This window comes from Poecilia mexicana, unplaced genomic scaffold (genome assembly GCF_051168715.1).
Source record: "Poecilia mexicana isolate PSO_F unplaced genomic scaffold, ASM5116871v1 scaffold_6, whole genome shotgun sequence".
Taxonomy (NCBI): domain Eukaryota; kingdom Metazoa; phylum Chordata; class Actinopteri; order Cyprinodontiformes; family Poeciliidae; genus Poecilia; species Poecilia mexicana.
In genome coordinates, this window is record NW_028263375.1 from 11,570,587 (window position 1) to 11,589,290 (window position 18,704).

Below are 18,704 nucleotides of genomic sequence, written 5' to 3' on the forward strand. Positions count from 1 at the left end.
GACTTTCTATGTATTTTTTATGGGTTTAAAGTTAGCCTTTTTTGGACCCTTAGCATTATAAAATGTACAGAAATTTTTGCCTAAAATTTTTAGCCTGCAAACAGTAAAATAATAATTTTAATATAATCTTAGGCATCAGTGTCCATTTTTACTCGTACATATCTGAATTTTACATATCTAAAACTGACGATTGCACCTCTAATAGACGATAAGTTATGGGGAAAAAAGGTAAAAATGTCACAGCTGGTTCCTTATCTCTCGAATTACTGAACTTTGTCGTCTGTCTGCTTTGCTTAGAGTTTTCAGTATTCCGTGAAGAATTGCATTCCACACAGCAGCATGCAATGTGAGGTCTCTTATCTACAGAGAGCGGCAGGAGACTTGATTTGATTATAAAGTGCATTTGAAGAACCTCGGGGTCACGGGTTTACGAACCTTTTTTTATTTTCAGAATTTTGGCGGATGTACACCAAATGTCAGCGGGGGTAAAAGAAAAAAAATAAATAAATCGAAGACACTTCCGTCTGGTGACCGCGATTCCCCGAAGGATAACGAAAGTCGGATTTGAGGAAAGAGGGAGGCGTGACACCAACAGAGGAGCGCGATCTGTCAGTGAACAAACATTCAGAAGTCCCAACTTCAGTTTAGGTGCCAGCTGGCCGCCGGGTATTAAGGATATACAGCCAATAAAAGCGAAGGAGTCACCAGCGGGAAAACGTCCCATGTGAGGAAAACAAGCCTTGGTTTGACTCGGGGTATAACTCCGCCTATTGATCAAAGACCATCCTCCACCCTTTTGTCTTTTCTCTACTTTGTTAACTTCACTAAAAGCCTCGTGGATTTGCGGCCAGCTGCGCGAACCTTTTGGCATGCCTCCGTCCTTACTTGGTGGGATTTTAACGCATTGGAGCTGAATAACAACATAAGCTGATTGGAGATTTCGGACCCTATTTTATTACCATTAAATCGACTTTCATGGAGTTTATGGGGAGATTATTTACGAAAGCGAAAAGGTAAGATTGTTTGTTTTTGTTGTTTATGTATATTAAACTGTTCAGTCTGGGTGATGGCAAGCTTTTGAAGAGGTAAAACACAATCTCTAATCCAATTCTCTTATAACAATCAAAGCAATGACACACGTCCTGAGCGCTAGAAACGCTGTTTTTTGCCACTGTGTGGTTTCTTCTTTTTTAATTTAACCATGGCTGACGGCGCTCTGAAAGCAGCTTGTATGAAAATAAGCCGCACAATGATCGAAAGCTAAAACTCGTCAATTATTTCCATATTATTTGCGTCCTCCTTCTATCAAATTAAGCCGGGGCAGTTGGGACAGGCAGGGACAACGAGCCTGTGTTTACTCATTCCTCAAAACATGCAAACCACCCGGATACCAGGAGAAGCTGAGAGGCAACTTTTTTTTCCCTCTCTCAACTTGAAGTTCCGTTTCAGACTGAGACACTTTTTATTACATGGCGGAAATAATTATTTCTCCTTTCGCGAACAAATGTATGTAGCAGCACAAATAAATAACGACAGTGATGTGAAGTTTTCAGTGCATTCTCGAGGTCTCGCGTGGTTTGTGGCCTGTCAGTGTGGACGGTTTGCTTTCGGAAGTCACACTCCATCACCCTTGCCCTACAGATCATGGGAGTGGGAGGGGGTGGGGGTGGGGGGAGCGCCCGGGGACGCACGCGCGCACACACACGCTACTCTTCACGCCTGCACGCGCACCCTTGACAGCGCGCGCCTTCCGTCCGTCGAAAACAGCTCTACTGCTGCTGCTGCTTCCTCCTCCACTCTCTTTTTCTCACTGTGAAAGGTGTCAACAGGATGAAGTGATAACATCTGTTAACGTTGCAGGCCAGTGTAAGGCAAGAGGTTGGATGAAACCATGTTGTGTCTAATCCTGTACATCTTCATTTTGGTTGTATAGGCCACGGTTTTTTTTCCGGATGCACATGTGATCACGGGATCTGATTAGAGCTACTTCAGAGCATATTTTCAGATATTTTTGGTAGCTTCAGTTTGGCAGCTGGTCATAACACATCAGTGGTGTGTGCTGGGTTGTGACTAAAGAAGGTCTATGACAGTTTTAAAAAACTGCTTGGCCTCCATGTTTATTACTGTTGTGTCAAAAATAAAAGTCTCTTTCTCGCTCTTTTTTTTAACCACACTTTGAATGTTACTTCTAAGAGACAGAAAAAATAAATCAGCTAAATTAAATCACATGCAACATGCAGTTTTCCAATAATATGTACATCCATCTACTGGTTTCCTCTTATCTAACAACTTCAGGAGGGAAGCCTAGACATCTCTCTGCCCTGGTGACCCTCACAAGCTCACCCTGAGGCATTCCCACCCAGGCTAGGAGGGATGTATAGTCCCTCCAGAGTAATCTGGATCTCATTCCAGTTAAAAAAAATAAAAATAAATAAAAAATTGCCTCACTTTTAAAATCATGAATTTATTGAGCTTAATCACATTTCTGGAAAGGCGAGTTCAATTTCTCAAGAGCCATTCAGTCCTGATTGCTGCCAGACCTATGGAATTAACAACAAATCTGTTAAACTGAATCTCTCTGACAACATGATTTAAAGTGAAAGATCTCAAAAGGTAACACATCGGGCCCTGACCTAAAGAAATGGAAGAACAGATGAGCGACAAGGTCATTAAAGGTTACAAAGTCATTTTTAAGGCTTTGGGGTGGGAGCCTTACTCCACAAAGGGAGAAAACATGGAACACTGAACATTCCCAGGAATGTTTGACCTACCAAAATGACTTCAAGAGTGCATTGACAACCTCACTCTAGAAGTCAGAAAAACAAAACAAACATCATCTGCAACACTGCAGATCTCACTTACCTCAGCTAAGGCCTGTTTTCACTACTCGACAATAAAAAAAGAGGCTGCACAGAAATGGCATCCATGGCAGAGTTGCAAGTAGAAAGCCACAGGTGACCAAAAAGAACACACTCATTGCATTTCACCAAAAAAACATTTTGATCATCCACAAGATCTTTGGGGGGAAAAAAATCTGAAAAATGTCCATTCCATTACATAAAGTCAACACAGCTTTTCATAACATTGACTTCAAACTGACAGCTCTACATGGTGTTTGGAGTGTGATGGTGTTTGGCTACGTTGCTGCTTCAGGACCTGGACGAACCATGAGTTTTATTGTCTTTCAGGAAATTCTGAAGAAACATATTAGGTCATCAAAATGTGATACGTTCAAAGCCACTCAAGAATGAAAGATAATTTTCTGAAACACAAACGATCCACCTCTGACTGGCTCAAAAATAAAAATAAATCCATATAGGTTTTGGAATGGCCTAATTAAAGTTCAAATCTGAATCTGATTGAGAGGACCTTAAACTGAGCACTGACTAAAACAACCATTTCTGCTTGAAGAGTAGAAACCTCAGACTGATTGCAGGCCTGCTCCAGGGTTAAAAGGTGAATGAATATATTTCAATGTTTGATTGAATTAAACCATTGCATTGAATGCATAGTAAAGTAAGTAATGTGTAATTCTGATCATTTATATTAAAATATAGTCAACTTTTACTATTATAGAAAAAGCACCTTATAAATGTTACACTTTCTGATTCAATATTTTGCATCAGAATAAAAAAAATAAATTTCTCAGTGGCTAATTGTATTTATGTGTGACCCCAAATATTGGTTGATATACAAGCATTGGAAATGAACCAGTAACACTGATGTTACTGGTTCAGTAACTGAACCAGTAACATCAGTCCCTTGGCCAATGACATGCCAAGGGACTGCACTTGTAAATGTCTAGTTGGCTCAAATTAATGATGAGTGGGTCAAATACAGAAAAACAATTGTGTTTTCTTCCCTCTTCAGTAAATTAATCAAAACTGAGAACCATTGCAGCGTCGTTGCTATCCCTATTAGTCATGATTAAGTAGACAAAAGATATGAATTATTTTTATGAGAAGGAAATCGGCAAAAGATGTGGCCTGCAAATAGACTGACAATTTGTCAAACACCCAGTAAGCCTCATTTAATGTAGTTACGAGAAATGATGTGAACTAACCCTGATTTGACCTGAAGTCTATTCTCTTTAAAGTGATTTGAGAGATCACAATGTTCCCTCCCTCATGGTACTTGCAGCACTTTGTGACTCACAGCTCTTCTGACAGGGCTGAAGAGGAAACAAGAAAGGGGAGAAGAGATACTTCTGTATTTCTAACTTTCTACACAGAAGTGGACCGTAGGGTGCAGACCCAGTGACAACGCTGAAAGTGCAGTGGTGTTTTTTTTTTTTTTTTTTAAATGCAGTTTCATTTATCTTTTACTTGTGCTGCTGTTTGTTTTTTTTAATGTTGTCAGACCTCATGGCTACCATGGATTTTTGGGGTAATGATTTATGTGGGCTGTAAATGATTTATATTGTAGAATATAAAACAACATGCCACTAAAGTTGGGTAGTTTATAAATCCATCTAACAAGAGTAATAAAATGTTAATCACTTTATTAACTTTATTTTCTGCTGGCAATTTCCTGCTGCAAATCCTCTCTCAAACACTTGACATGCAAGACATCAAACTAAATGATATGCACTTTCAGCTATTGTTCAGACTAAGGATAATGATTTCAATTTGTTTTTTTAAAAATGCAGTAAGCAGAAGACTAGTAAAAAAGGATCTGAGTCAGTTCCACCCAGACATTAAAAAAGTGCAGAAAAAAAGGAACTGTTGCATCTCTTGCAAGTTTTGTGGTAACAAAATGCAGAATAGAAACACAAAGTCCTCTCTGCTGTTTTGCTGTCCTACGTTGTAAACACAAGATGAGGCATGCATGCCAGATTTGGGAACACATTCTGCTTTGACGAAATGTTCCCACCTGACAGCGACAAGTGATTCGGGCATCTGAAACAACCAAAACAAGCTGATAACAGATGAAGCGTGTTTTAAAAGTAATTTCAGGCATTCCATTGTGTCGTAGTTCCCACGCTTGAAGTGAAATATCATCCAGCCAAATCAACAGGCTGCTTAGGAAATTGCTCCCATTCTCTCTGTTTCTCAGTCACTGCAGTCCTTGCAAAAGTGGTAAATAAATCATCCTCAAGCATTCCTCAGATTGTAACTTTACTGCCACTTGTTGCACAGTGTTTCCACCGTTTCTGTGAATCAGCTGATAAGAGTTAGTGTGACCTGTGTGATAAACCACAAGATTCGTCAAGGTTGCGAAATGCCCTCAAACAGTTTTTATCTAATTTCAACTCTGCTATGTGAACAAATTGGCCGTATTTCTTCTAGTTGTCTACACTTCCAAAGTGGGAGAATGTTCAAGATGGCTGTTCTGAATTGACTGCAAATACAGGTGCACGTCGATACACGTCAAGTTTGAAAGGCTAATTTATTTCAGTAATTCTATTTGAAAAGTGAGATTTATCACACTTGTATGTACTTCAAGTGTACATTTTCTTTATCAAGTTTTGATGATTATAGCTTGCAGCTAATTAAAACTAAAACTATAGTTTTGCAAAAAATAACAGAATTGCATAAGACCAATAAAACGGAAGTGCTGTCCTACTGACAGATATGCTCATCTACTGCGGCATATGCATTCAAATCTTGAGATGTGCAATGCATTAAGTACTGTTCAATGAAGCAAAGCATGGAGGCAATCAGGCTGTGAGGTGTTGAGGAAGCGCAGGCGGCTTTGACACCAGCTTTCCGATCTTCTGCATAGTTTGGTGTGCCAAACGCAGGGATGCCATTCTCATCAAACAGTGTTCTGGTACTTTTGCACAGTCATGCTGAAAAATTTTCTGTATCTTGATAAAGCTTGCTGGCAGAGGGAAGCATGCAGCAGTGTTAAAATTTGCCGGTGGCTTAATAAAGCAATTTGGGCAGACATTCAAATGGCATGGCTCCAAAAGTCATCAATGATTAGAAACTTCACACTGGATTTCAAGCAGCATGGATTCTTTGTCTCTCCACACTACCTCCAGGCTGTGGGAATCTGATTTCCAAAGGAAACGTAAAATTGAATTTAATCTGACAAAACACTTTTGACTACTGAGCTGGTCTTTTATCACCCTGGCCAAGGTAAAATTATGTTGATGCCATCTCTGGTTCAGGCGTGGCTTAAGACAAACCATGTAATTAATGATTTTAGCTCTTGTCCTGGATACATGTGCTTGAGTTGGCTCTTCAAACTCTGACTCCTCCTACAGACTACACCTTCTGAATCCATCCAAAACTTTTGACAGAGCTTAGCTCCACAAACCTCTCAAAACTACTGTTATCCTTGTTACTTGGGCACTTTTTTTTCTACCACTCAACTTTCCCAATAAATGCTTGAGTAAAGCTTATTGACGTGGCAGAAGACATTGCCTGGCTGCTGGATAACGGTCAGTTTATCAGTTTTACTCATGGTTGTGCTGGCCATAACATGACCATAACTTAACATTTCTGTACTTAAATAGTTTTTTTTACTGGGCTTGTAAGATTTTTATGTATCATCATTAAATTTTGGGCTCTAGATGGATAGCTTTTATTAATCCCAAAAGGGAAATCTGATTATCAGCAGTAATGATGATCGATGGAGCCTGATGGCAACAGGCATAAATGACTTCCTGTATCGTTCCTTTGAGCATCTGGGTCTGGTAACGATCCAGCTCCTGAGATTGAAGTGGCTGAGATTTGTTGCATGAACATCAAAATGAACTGAGATAAAACCTTGAAATCCATTTGTGTGTGTTTTTATAAATCTATTCTAAACTTGTTTTTAATGATGGTTCCATTGAGAATGTTTGTTTTTAATATTGTAATACTTTTGAAGTGCCTGTTTTATTGCTAATATTGAACTCCCACATCATTTTCATATATTTTCTCAGGTTTGGAGTCGTATCAGTTAATCGCAACAACATCGCCAGACAATGAGCCGCGAATCGATGCAGACCCTCTCAGACCCAGTGTTTCGGAGAACGATGCCCTTATTTGACGGAACAGCAGCATCCAGCGGACTCTCAAAACCGCAAGCTATGTCTGGTTTCCTGGGTAAACAGACTCTGCAGTACAATGGAGCCTATTTTACTTATGAACCCAGATTAAAGGACAGGGATGGATTCACCCCTCCTTGGAGTCACGCGAAGATGTCTCCAATGGATGACAGAAGTCCTGTAAGTAACCTCTCTGGGATGATACAGAACCACATGGCATACAGGAAAGACGGCATTTCTTCAGAGGCAGGTCATCACACCCCAGTTAAGAAGGGTTTTACAGTTTACACTAAAAGTCCTGAGATAAACAATTCAACAACTGCTTCCTCTGGAGTTATTAGAAAACCAAGGCCAGGAGGCGAGAATGCCCCTTCCCCATCGCAAAGCTCTGTTTACCTGGCGATCCCTAAACCAGTTTATGGACTTAGTCCCTGCTGTACTGAGCTGGGCTGTGTGCTAGGACACCGATACGGCATGGAGCACCTCTCTCCAAGGATAACAAACACTGTCTACGAACACGAGTGGATGCAAACCAATGGCCACTACCTTGAAAAACTTCCTATTCAGAGAAAAGACGCACTGCTGCAGCAGAAAGACTTGCAGTTTGAATGCAGTGCAGAACAGCTGAAGAGGGCAACTGTGGAGGCCTACAGTCCGAACAGGGTAAGGAGACTGCCCTCTGTCATTGAGCCAAGCTACAGCAGCTACTCCTGCACCCCAACTCGCACACTGTTTAGTTCTTTCAGAGAGCCCAGCAGTCGGCAGCTGCAGACCTCCCCCGCAGGCTACCCCGGCCTGTACGCCCCCCACCCCACATATGAACATATGACCTCAGAGGTTTATCAGGAATGTTCTCCCATGTCCAAATATGGCCAGCTAGCACAGCACCCAGGGCTTTACTACTCCCAGACAAACGGAGAGGCAGAAAACAGGACACAGAGGAAGGAGACTGGTAGTAAGCAGGGAGAAGATGGCCCTCTCCTTCATAAACACTCAATCCCAAACCCCCGAGAGCATTATGTAGCTCCTCCGCCACATCACGCTGATATTCCTCTGTCCTGCTCTGAAATGTTGCCAAATCATTCCTTTATACCTGGTTATGACTATCCATCTTATACAGTTCCAAGATTTCACTTGAATGCAGGCCAAATCAGAGCCCCTTTAAAAAGGCAAAATCCACTGTCTGCATTTCACCCAAGTCAAATGAATGCTTCCTCATCCAGCCAACACATGGATGTCCCTACAGCCAAAGAGAAACCCAACACCGCTGTGCACATTGACCACCTTCACGGTGCGTCGTCATTCATACGGGTGAACAAAAGCAGTCCTGCCAGATGTTTAATCCCATCTGCTGTCTCGCCATCCAGAATACAAGTTAGCAGGTTTTTCCAGCCGTTCACCAGCCTGCACATAGACCCAGCAGTCCATCCACAACCTGCCAGTAACACTGATAGGATCGTAGACCGTTCCCATGGTGAAGCTCAAGTAAGACAGTCAAAAAGCCTCCCAGTTTCCCCAGCACCGTGGCTGCCCCCGTCACCCTGTCGCAGCTCGGAAAGAACCCATGCAGCTGTGCCCAATAATGTCAGAAAAATTATCTACTCCCCCACTGTTAAAACAGGAAGCAAGCACAATGGGCCAGTGTCCGACGCAGGAACCAGCGACTATAAAAAGTGCCTAAAGAGGAGTGTTTCTCACTCATCTCACCCAGTAAGAATAAAAGATGAGGATGTGTATGAGGTGGAATGCACCAACAACAAACGACAAAAGGTGGAAACGGAGAAAGCTAAGGCAAGTAATAAAACCGATTCTCCTCCTATGCCAGTTATTGACAATGTGTTCAGCTTGGCCCCTTGCCAGCCGCACCTGCAGGAATCTGGAGATTTGTTTCCAGGAAGAGTAACTCAGAAAATCAGCCAGACTTCTGGGAAGCAGGACAACAAACTCAAACAAAGCACCAAAGAGAAGAGATTGGTTCAAAATGATCAGGAGTCTGTCATCTGCCTGGACTCTAAATGCTCATCAGAAACCTCGGCTGATGAGTCTTCTGCGGAAACTAAAGTGATTAAAGTGGAGAAAGCGGATTCACCAGATGCCGACGCCTCTGCAGAGAGTCAAAAGCATCACAGAGAGTCAAAAGCATCACACAGCAAAGTGGAGATGATGAATGAGTCTGAGGAGACTGAATCGTCTGTCAGTGTGCCTGTGGCGTCAAAAGAGAAATGTGAATCCAATGAACTAGAAAATAAGTCTTTATTTGCAAGTGAAAATACAACTTCAGAAGAGTTGAAACCTGCTGAGTTGATTGTCCCAATAGACCTGGATAATCCGGATGAGACGGCAAAGAAACAGGCAGTTGCATTACAACCACAAGCCAGCGCTTTGCTGCCTCCAGGGAAAGTCAGTTTTAAAAGCATTCCTCCTCATTGTCTTAAACTTTCCACCTACAATATTATCATTCCTGATGGCAAGCACTGCAAGATTGCTCTACCTGCAAAGCAAATTCCACCCGCACAGCCCGTAACTGTGCTCACAGCTAAAGAAGAGCCCCAATCCCCAGTACGCAAGCACTTCTTAGAATTGCATCAGTTTCTCTGCAGCTTGATATCCAAGTCTGTGTCTGCCTCTTCAGAGGAAGACCTCAAAAACTGGCTGTCTCAGCTGGAAATATCTGAACCTTCTTCTCATTTGAGTAATGTCCAGAGAGTGCCCTGCCTCTTGGGCGCAAAGGCGAGAGAGGTGTGGATCAACAAGGAGATCAAAGCAGCCCTCCAGGAGGTCCTAAAGAGGCTGAGGGAGTACACGGCTCAGAAGCGCTGTCCCTTTCCGCACGTGATGCGGACGGGCACGGTGTTTCTCCCCATGCTGGTTGTGAAGGAGCTGCTGTTTCCAACAGTCCAGAGCTGCTTCGTCGACAAGGTGCTGCAGGAGCACAAGGTGGAGCTGCGGCCCACGACGCTCTCTGAAGAAAAGATCCTCATCCAGCTTCATAAGCGAGCTTGTTCCTCCAAGCTCAGGAGGCTGATGTCCCTCAAACACCTGCCGGACATTTACACAGAGATGGTCAACCTGCTGTACTACACGGACGTCTGCAAGCACCTGGGTGAGTACATTCTCCCTGCAGGCCTGTTTAAATGGGTCGTTTATTAAGGACCCACTGCAAATGGATTGCTGTTGTTGAGTCAGAGACTTCCTGCTTTGTTTGGGATGATTTCTCCAGTTCTTCCCTACTAAACCTTGTAACAACTGCTTTGATAAGGATATGCTTCCTAATTACTCATCAGGACATACTGGATACAAAGTATTACAATGATCATGGCTTAGACAGGGAATGAACTGCTGAATGTTTTACACTTAATTTTGAGTCCGTGGCAGAAGTGTTCCCTATTAAGTGGGTGGGTTCGGCAAACCACCGCTCAGCCATAACTTTGGAATCCCAGTTATTGCAAAATAAAAAAATATATTTACTCATGTACTCATGTTACATTAAAAACCTTTCTATTTATTGGGTTTTGATGGGATAGAAAAACACAAAGTAGTGCATAGCTGTAATGTAGAATGAAAGTTATGCATAGTGCTTAACAGAAATCTGAAAACTGGGAGGCACATGTGCTTTTAACTCTTAAATAAAATTCAGTGCAATAAATTGCCTTCAGAAATCTAGAAGTAAATTGACCTGCTTATAATTTAATCTGTCCTCCCCCTTTATGTAAAATAATATTAATATAAATCCATTTGTTCGGTGGAGGACTCAAAAGTTTTGATGGGGAACATTAAAAACAAACAGCATCATGAAGACAAAGGAACACAGCAGATAGGCCAGGGATGGAGATAAAACAATACCAACGTTAAACATCGGAAATAGTTGTTCTATAAATAATCTGAAAATGAGTGTATCTCAAATACAAGCCTTAAAGGACATTACCATCCATCTAAACAGGCAGACCTGGTGTGGCATTAACAAGAGAAGAAGCTAAGTGGCCCGTGGTTACTCTGGAGGAGATGCAGAGTTCCTCGTGTCTACTTAGTAATTCTACTGATGGGGCAAATATTACTCATGAAGTTAACAAACCTGACCTCTGAAAAAGACTGTGAGAGATTGCTGAGGAATAGCAAAAAAGCCATGAAAGGACTCTGCAGTTTTTCCTCACGTTGTACAGGGGACTGCTAAAATGTGGTAGTACTTTTTAAAGGGGAATGAACACTTTGGCGGAGCACTTTGACTATAATGAACCATGAACTCCAAAAACCGGATGCTGCAAATAATGTAATGTTTTTAAAAGTAAATTATAAAATAGTATAAGGTTTTTACATTAAAGGTTTTTTTTTGACATATTTGCAGCAACCAGTTTTTTACTTAAAATATTTGTACTTTCCACAAATTTCATTTGAATTTGTGTTTAATCATTTCTTTTTTTCAGTGACTGTAACAACATAATCTCTTCATGACATTTATGAAGTACTGTTCTTGCACCAATTTTTTTTGTTTTTATGGGAATAAAATTATTGCATGGCTACAGAGATGATCGTCATCACCTTTTTTAGTTGTAGCTAACCGCTGCTGTCAATGTGAAACTCTTAAAACAAATTGAGATGTCTTTTTTCCATGATAAATAAAGTAACATGATTTTGATAATCCTGTAAAAAAGTTGAATGTAGGATAAAGGGCAGAAAACAAGAATGATCGTTGGACCTTTTAATATACTGTTAAATAACTCATTAACAAAACACTGAATTCAGCTCAAACGGACTTCTGAAACCCAGTCTGTGGAGATTATAACACAAAATGGCAAATTTAGTAGCTTAATCCAGTGACATCAAAGAATTATGCTTCACATACATTTTACAGGTTTTTAAAGGACTTTGGCAACATTCTTTTTGCATGTACTTGAAGAATTTTGTCTTTACAAATAAAGAAAGTAAACTCAGTATTAGCTTGCAGATTTCTGGAAATCCCCTTTAAGTGACTTGCGAGCTGCAGTTCTGTTTTGTAGCCATCCCTACCGTCTGTCTCTTTTTTTTTTTAATTCATTATTTTTAATTCATCTAATCAAATTTTCACTGGTGGCCCCTTTTTTTTTGTAAAGAATGAAGCACAATTAAAAACAATTATGCAATATAAAATTCATTTATTTTTTTACAGAATCACCCTCACCTGATGTCCAAAAGAGAGTCCAGGTATATATGTACCTTTCTGTTTTTAATTTCGACCTTAAATTAACCACTCTTTGCTTTTCCATGATTATACAGCAGAAGGTTCTTCTGCTAACTTTCAGCAGCAAATCACAAGAAGTTGCATGATTTTACTTGCAGAGGCCTGGAGGGGGAAGGGTGGCGAGCTTGGCTGATTATAGAAAAATGAAATCATTTGGGAATTTGTTAGCTGACCTCAAAAAAAAAAAAAAAAAAAAAGCGAGGGAGGTTGGTGCATGACGTAACCAGAGTAGTCGCAGAGATTAGCTTTTCCTCTCCTTTTCAGATCACTTGATCTTCACGTTTCAGCCACAAACTTTAATGCTCTTTACTGCATTTTTATGTGATAAACACAAAGTAGTGCATCATTATGTTGTTAAAGGAAGAACATTCATGTTGTTGTTTGTGGTTTTTTTTATACTTAAATTAAAATCTGAGAAGTCATTCTTGGTATATCTCACTAAGTTTGCACAGACCTTTTGCTCATTCTTTTTTTTTGCAAAAAAGCCCAAATTCAATCAGATTCAACGGCAAGTTTCTGCCAACAGTGATTTTAGAAGATATTGCAACAGAAGCCTAAGATTTTGTCTAGGCATGGACTAACTAGAAGTTTCCTCTGCTATAGCTCTGGGTGTACTAGGTTGTAGTCCTGCTGCAATGTGGACTTCTGCACTGCAGCCTTTCGCAAGTCTCTTTCAAGAATAGTCCCATATTTAGCTCAGTACACCTCACCATCAACTCTGACCAGCAAGAAAAGCATAAGTGCGGCAGGAAGCAGCCACAGCCCTTGTTTCACAGCAGAGGTGGTTTGTTCGGGATCATGTGCTGTTAGTTTTCCACCACACAGCATTTTGCATATAGTCAAAAAAGTTAAATTTATGATCTCATCTGAACAGAGCGCCTTCTTTCTCATGTTTGCTATGCCCCCTGCAGCTTGAGACTAAATACAAATGAACCTTCGTATGGCTGTGAGAATGATTTTTCTTGTCTATCATCCATAAAGACCAAACATACTGTTCTAACTTAAGGTAGATGAGTTTACAGATATTCCCCCTCCACACCTGGACTCTTCCAGGTGTGGCGTTACAATGGCTCTCTTGGCTGCTTCCCTCATTAATACTCTCCTTGTCCGATTCAGGTGGTCAGCTGTGTTTTGGTAGGTTTGGAGTTGTGCCATATTGTTTCCATTTTCAGATGATGGATTGATCAGTGTTCTGTGACATGTTCAAAGTCTGCTGGTTTCCTTGAGGATGTCTTTTAGCGAAATCAGAGGGGCTTAAATCCAAATTGACGACACATTTTTCAGATTATTCGGAAAACAAATTTGAAAGCCGTGTGTCATTTCTCATTACGCTTCACAACTATGCACTACTTTGTGTTTGTCTTCCGCACAACACCATGAGGCAATAGGCTTTGTGAGGGTGAGATGGCCTTAAGTAAAATTCACACCTTCGATTCTAAAGATTATACTGCCCCACTTGCCTTAATAGCTCAATTTCAGCAACACATGTAGTACTCATCAAGTAGGTCTTTAAGGGGAATTCGAGGTTACAAGACGTGTTTGTTTTTCCTGAACCTGTCCTGAACTTCTGTCCACTGCTGACACTTTTCAGTTCACATGGCTTGGAGGCACTTAAGTTCAGTAAATGATCTTTGCTCCTGTCCTGCTCTTGCCCTCACTGTTGTTTTACTCCCTGACTGATTGCATCCCCTATAGCAGCTGAGTTTGTTCCCAGCCTTCACATTCACTCTCACGGCCTTTTTTTTCCCCTCCCTTGTCTGTCTGTCTTGTCTGAATGTTTTGTGGTGGAGGATCACAGGTAGACGTTTCTCCGACTCCCGTTTATCAGCTGACATCAGTTTCCTATTGTTTCTGTGTGCTGACGAGGTTCCTTTGTAACATCACACTGTCTGCCTTTTAAGGAAATCTCACTTGGGAAGCCTGGAAAAAAAAAAATGTGCTCATTATATTTGTTTACCTTTGAATCCCTTCTAAAAGTTCCCTTTTCCAAATCGCTGTCCGGTGGTTCTTCACTAAATAAATGCTATAACCTGCTTTAACTCTCTTTCCCTTTTTAGTAAGCAACCTGATTTTTTCCAAACATGTTATAATATCATCAAAATGTTGATTTATTACAGTAATTATATTTAAGAAGCGTGTACATTCTTTGCACACGCAGTGATGTATTTCAGATCTCTACTTTTGTTTATTATGGCTTTCTAGCTAATAAAAAACCCTTTTCTTAGAAAAATAGAACATTATGTAAGGAACAATAAAATCATCTTTAAGGTCAAAACATTGATGCACAATAGAGAGGACTGCCAACTTGACTTATGGTTGACAATGAAAACATAAATAAAAGCCTTACTGTAATGTATGTGATGAATTTCTATAGCACCGAACTTTTGTTGAGAGTGTTGATGTCTGTTAAGTCAGCAGTGTTCTCAATAGTTGTGCTGGCCACACTGCAACATTTCTGTTTTAAAAGAATCATTTTTCTCTCTTTTTTTTTTTTCATGATCTTGTGTAATATTCAAATTTCCAGAGAAATCATATCGTGGGTTTTCATTAGCTGTGAGCCATAATCAACATGAACAAAAACTAAATGTAGTTAGTTAATAGATAAGTTGTTGTGTTGCACTGAAATAAATGAACCCTTTGATGATATTGTGATCTACTGAGATACATCTGCACTGTGTATTCCTGTAGGAGCCAGCAGTTGCTCAAACCTGCTTCTAAATGTAATGATCTTTGTGTTGCAGGACTAAATATGGATCCTTATTATAAAGAGCAAGATGGGGGCCATGAAGTGTCAAACGCCACCACTGCAGCTCCTTGTGACGCTCTTGCCTCCCTGGCCTCTCCATCGGAGTCCCACCAGCAGACATGCGTGAAGGAAGAGGAGAACGAGTCACCTCCTAGCCAGAGCAAAACCAAATGCAGAGTAAAGAGCGAATCGAGGCGCACGTTTTTGGTTTCCGATGAGGAAGGGGCAGGCGGTGCAGGGCAGGCAGCGGTCGAAGAGGATCTGAAATCACTCATAACTAAAACTCCTGGATCCCGTCAGACAGAGAATGAAGACTCTGATCACGTGGCAGCAGAGGAAGATCTTAGAGCTGCTACACAATCAGCTGACAATTCCTGGACGTGTCCACTAACGCTGGACGAGCTGTCTCCATCTCAGAGCGATGCTGAAACTGAGAGCTCCTCCAGTCTGTTGACCGACAATCGGCCTCCGGGACATTCTGTCCAATCCAAGAACTGCTCTGGCATGATTCTCAAACTGAGGAAGATGCTCAGCGCGGGGATAAACCGAAAAAGGGCTTGCTACGAAGCCGTGTCGCAGGCGTCTGCTGAGCCTTCGTCATCGCAGACTGAAGTTGGAGAGGGTGTAAGTGGAGAGAGCAGCCAGCACAGGATGCCTAACTCACTGCGCAGGTGGAAGGGAAAAGGAAGCTTCCGTCATCCTGGAAGGTCCCTCAGCAGCCCCTCTAAAACTAAACAAAGGTCTCTGCTTAAGATCAAGTACTGTCCCTACTTGTCGGCCTGCCACAGCGCCCAGCACAGGCGGCGGTGGGTTCTGCGCTCGGCCGTCCAGACGGCCCGGAGGGCCATGAGGTTCTACTACCCGGACTTGGTGGGGAAGAGGATCAGGCACTTGTATGAGGAAGACGACAAATCAGAGGTGTGGTACCGAGGAGAGGTGCTGCGTATCCACGAGGCTCACACCAACCCTCTGAAGACGGTGTTCGAGGTGAGGTACGACAGCGAGCCAGAATGGAAGTACTACCTGGAACTGCTCATAGATTACAAAAAGGGTTGGCTTAAAATAGAAGACTAAACATTCCTCAAGTTTTCTTTTTCAGAGCGCAACGACGAAGTAAAAATGATGCTGGACTAGACGAGGGGAAGTCTTGCAAACTTCCCCTAAGTTTGCTTTTTCTTTGTTGTTTTTCTTTACGGATGACTTTGTAAATGACATTTTGTCTTTGACATAATGGCTTTAAGGAGTTTACTCAGAAATTACAAATTGAAGTATGTTCCACCATGTTGTATATTTTGGTAACTAATCCTTTTTTAAAAACAAAAAAAGGTAATGTTCCTTTTTTAAAAAAATGTAAATGATACAGTGCCACGTGTGTGTGTGTGTGTGTGTGTATGTGTGTGTGTGTGTGTGTGTGTGTGTGTGTATGTTTACACACACACACTGCAAATTAATTACTGCAAATTAATTTGCAGTAATTTGTTTTCAGAGTGACTTTTTTTGGAGCAAATGAAGCTCAATAGGCATTAAGGTACTTTACATGAAGCTGCTTTTTTTTCTTTTTCTAAATAACTGGGAACCTTACTGAGATTTTTGAATGGAAGGATATCGAACTCAATATTCTGACATTCATCTATGACTGAACCTCAGATACTTTTTACAGTTTTTATAATTTTTTTCTTAAGATTCTTAGAGAGTGAACAGGTTGAACCTTTTTAAAGTCTTTAACAATAAATGTTTTTATACTGAAAGTATGTTGCATTTTCTATTCAATGTCAATTTTACATACTGCCGGATATTTATCTAATTAACAGATACATAATCTGCTCAGTACATGGATAAAGTCTGGAAATGGGGAATCTATTCCATTTGGCCAGATGCACCTGTACCCTCCTAATACCTGAATCTGGTATGTCTGGTAATAGAAGTGTGAACTTGCAGAAAGGCAGAACTTTGTTGCTGGAAAAAAAGGCGTTTGTCACCATCCTGTGGAAGTTCATACTGTTGCATGCTTTATCTCCTACCACCGGATAACCTGCAGTCAGATCCACCATGTGCTAACCCTGTGCAGGAGCATCTTGAGTTAGAATATTAAAATATTTTGTTTCTTTAATTCAAAAAGTGAAACACAGATTCATACATTACTGGACTGCATCCGCTCAGTACCTGCCTGGCCTTGGCTCCTTTTGTATGAATTACTGCATCAATGCAGTGTGACAAAGAGATCAGTCTGTTAAACCTTCTGCTGCTTTAACAGAAGCTTCCAGCTGTTACTGAGGCATCGGTGTCTAGCGGATCTTGAAACTTTAAATCCAGCTGCAGTCCGCACGTTCTGAATCTTTTCAAGACGCCATTTACTTTGCGTCATCATCCTGAGGCTACTGGTATCCCAGTTGCTTGTCCGACTTTTTATATCACTTTTCTTCCGCTAAGCTTTCCATTAATATAATTAGATCCTTCTCTCTAAACAGCCAGCTCATTGAGCAGGGATGTTTTGTGACCCTCTGAAGGGTGTCGGTGACAGACTGCTGGACAACTGTCGAGTCAGCAGTCCTCCCCGTTTAGGTCATTGCCTGGCAGTGATATTTTTGTATTAAAAATACATTTATTTTTGAAGTCAGTCTTGTGTAATATTGCCATTACAAAAATCTAACTTCCTGTTAGCTTTAACATTCTCCTAAATAAGCAAAAAATATCTCGGTTTGTGCAATGAATCTGAGTTTCACACTTAAGTTGAATTACTGATATTAGTAAACCTACTGATACAATTCTAATTTATTGATATGCAGCTGAAGGCTAGTGGATGCCAAACAAAATGTCCACAATCAACCACCCATGCAAGACGACTGTTTGCAACATTTTGCACTTTAATATTTTTTCTCCAAAAACAAACATCTAATTTCCCCTCACATTTTACACTATTAGGAAATAAAACACCTTTAATAGCATAAAGGAAAGGTATGTAGAAAAGTATTAAAAGTTTTTGGATGTCTCGGTTTAATGCAAGTAGCTGCTTCTGTTACTCCAAAACGTAAAATCTGAAATGGTTAAAAACTTCTAGCAGACAGTGAAAACAGAGTGAGCCCTGGAGAGCGGGTTAGGATAACGATTACAGCTGGAGCTGAAGTTAATGCAAGACAACTTTGAGAAAAGCAATTTGTATCCATTCATCTTGTGTCATCTTTGACAAAAACAACTTCTGGATGCTCAGTAACAACAAAAGAAACAATCTGAATGTAAACTCGGTGACATAAAGAGTTGACCTTTATCATTTAGACCAAAACTCAAGATTAAAGTTTCCAAATTGATTCCACACCTATTTGGAAGACAAAGCGCCGCAAAGGTCTGTAGTGTAGAGAAAAGTGCGATGGGTTAGAGGTGCACCAATCAACTGAACAATTCTCTTCAGATCCCTCAACAATTTCATTTTCCCATTCATTAAATGAATCAAAACTAAGAAGTGCGACCATTTTCTGCCTCTAAAAGCATCAAACAACAAAATGGATTGATACATTTTTAGTTAAACAAAAATTAGAACAGTTGTCATGCCTAAATATGGTTAATCTTATATTTCATTTTCAGTTGGATTCATATTACCTCCATCACAGAACAAGCAGTACATTTTTGTCCTCCTTTTCCTGTTGAAGTGCTTATGGGGGAAAAAAAAAAAAAAAAAAAGTCTACAGACCTCAAAGAAAGCAAGAAATCGGTATCAGTCATTCAAAAGCCTCATCTGTGCACTTCTCCTGATATCTGGCTTATTACAC

At 40.8% G+C, this 18,704-nt stretch overlaps 1 protein-coding gene across 1 annotated transcript; it reads left to right on the plus strand.

Moving 5' to 3' along the window:
* Window positions 1-341: 341 nt before the first annotated feature.
* On the plus strand, window positions 342-16,688 carry prmt2ip (PRMT2 interacting protein). Its single transcript, XM_015002519.2, has 3 exons — window positions 342-1,013; window positions 6,875-10,082; window positions 14,936-16,688. Exons 2-3 carry the CDS (start codon window positions 6,917-6,919, stop codon window positions 16,012-16,014), a joined length of 4,245 nt encoding a protein of 1,414 aa, XP_014858005.2. The 5' UTR covers window positions 342-1,013; window positions 6,875-6,916; the 3' UTR covers window positions 16,015-16,688.
* Window positions 16,689-18,704: the final 2,016 nt, after the last annotated feature.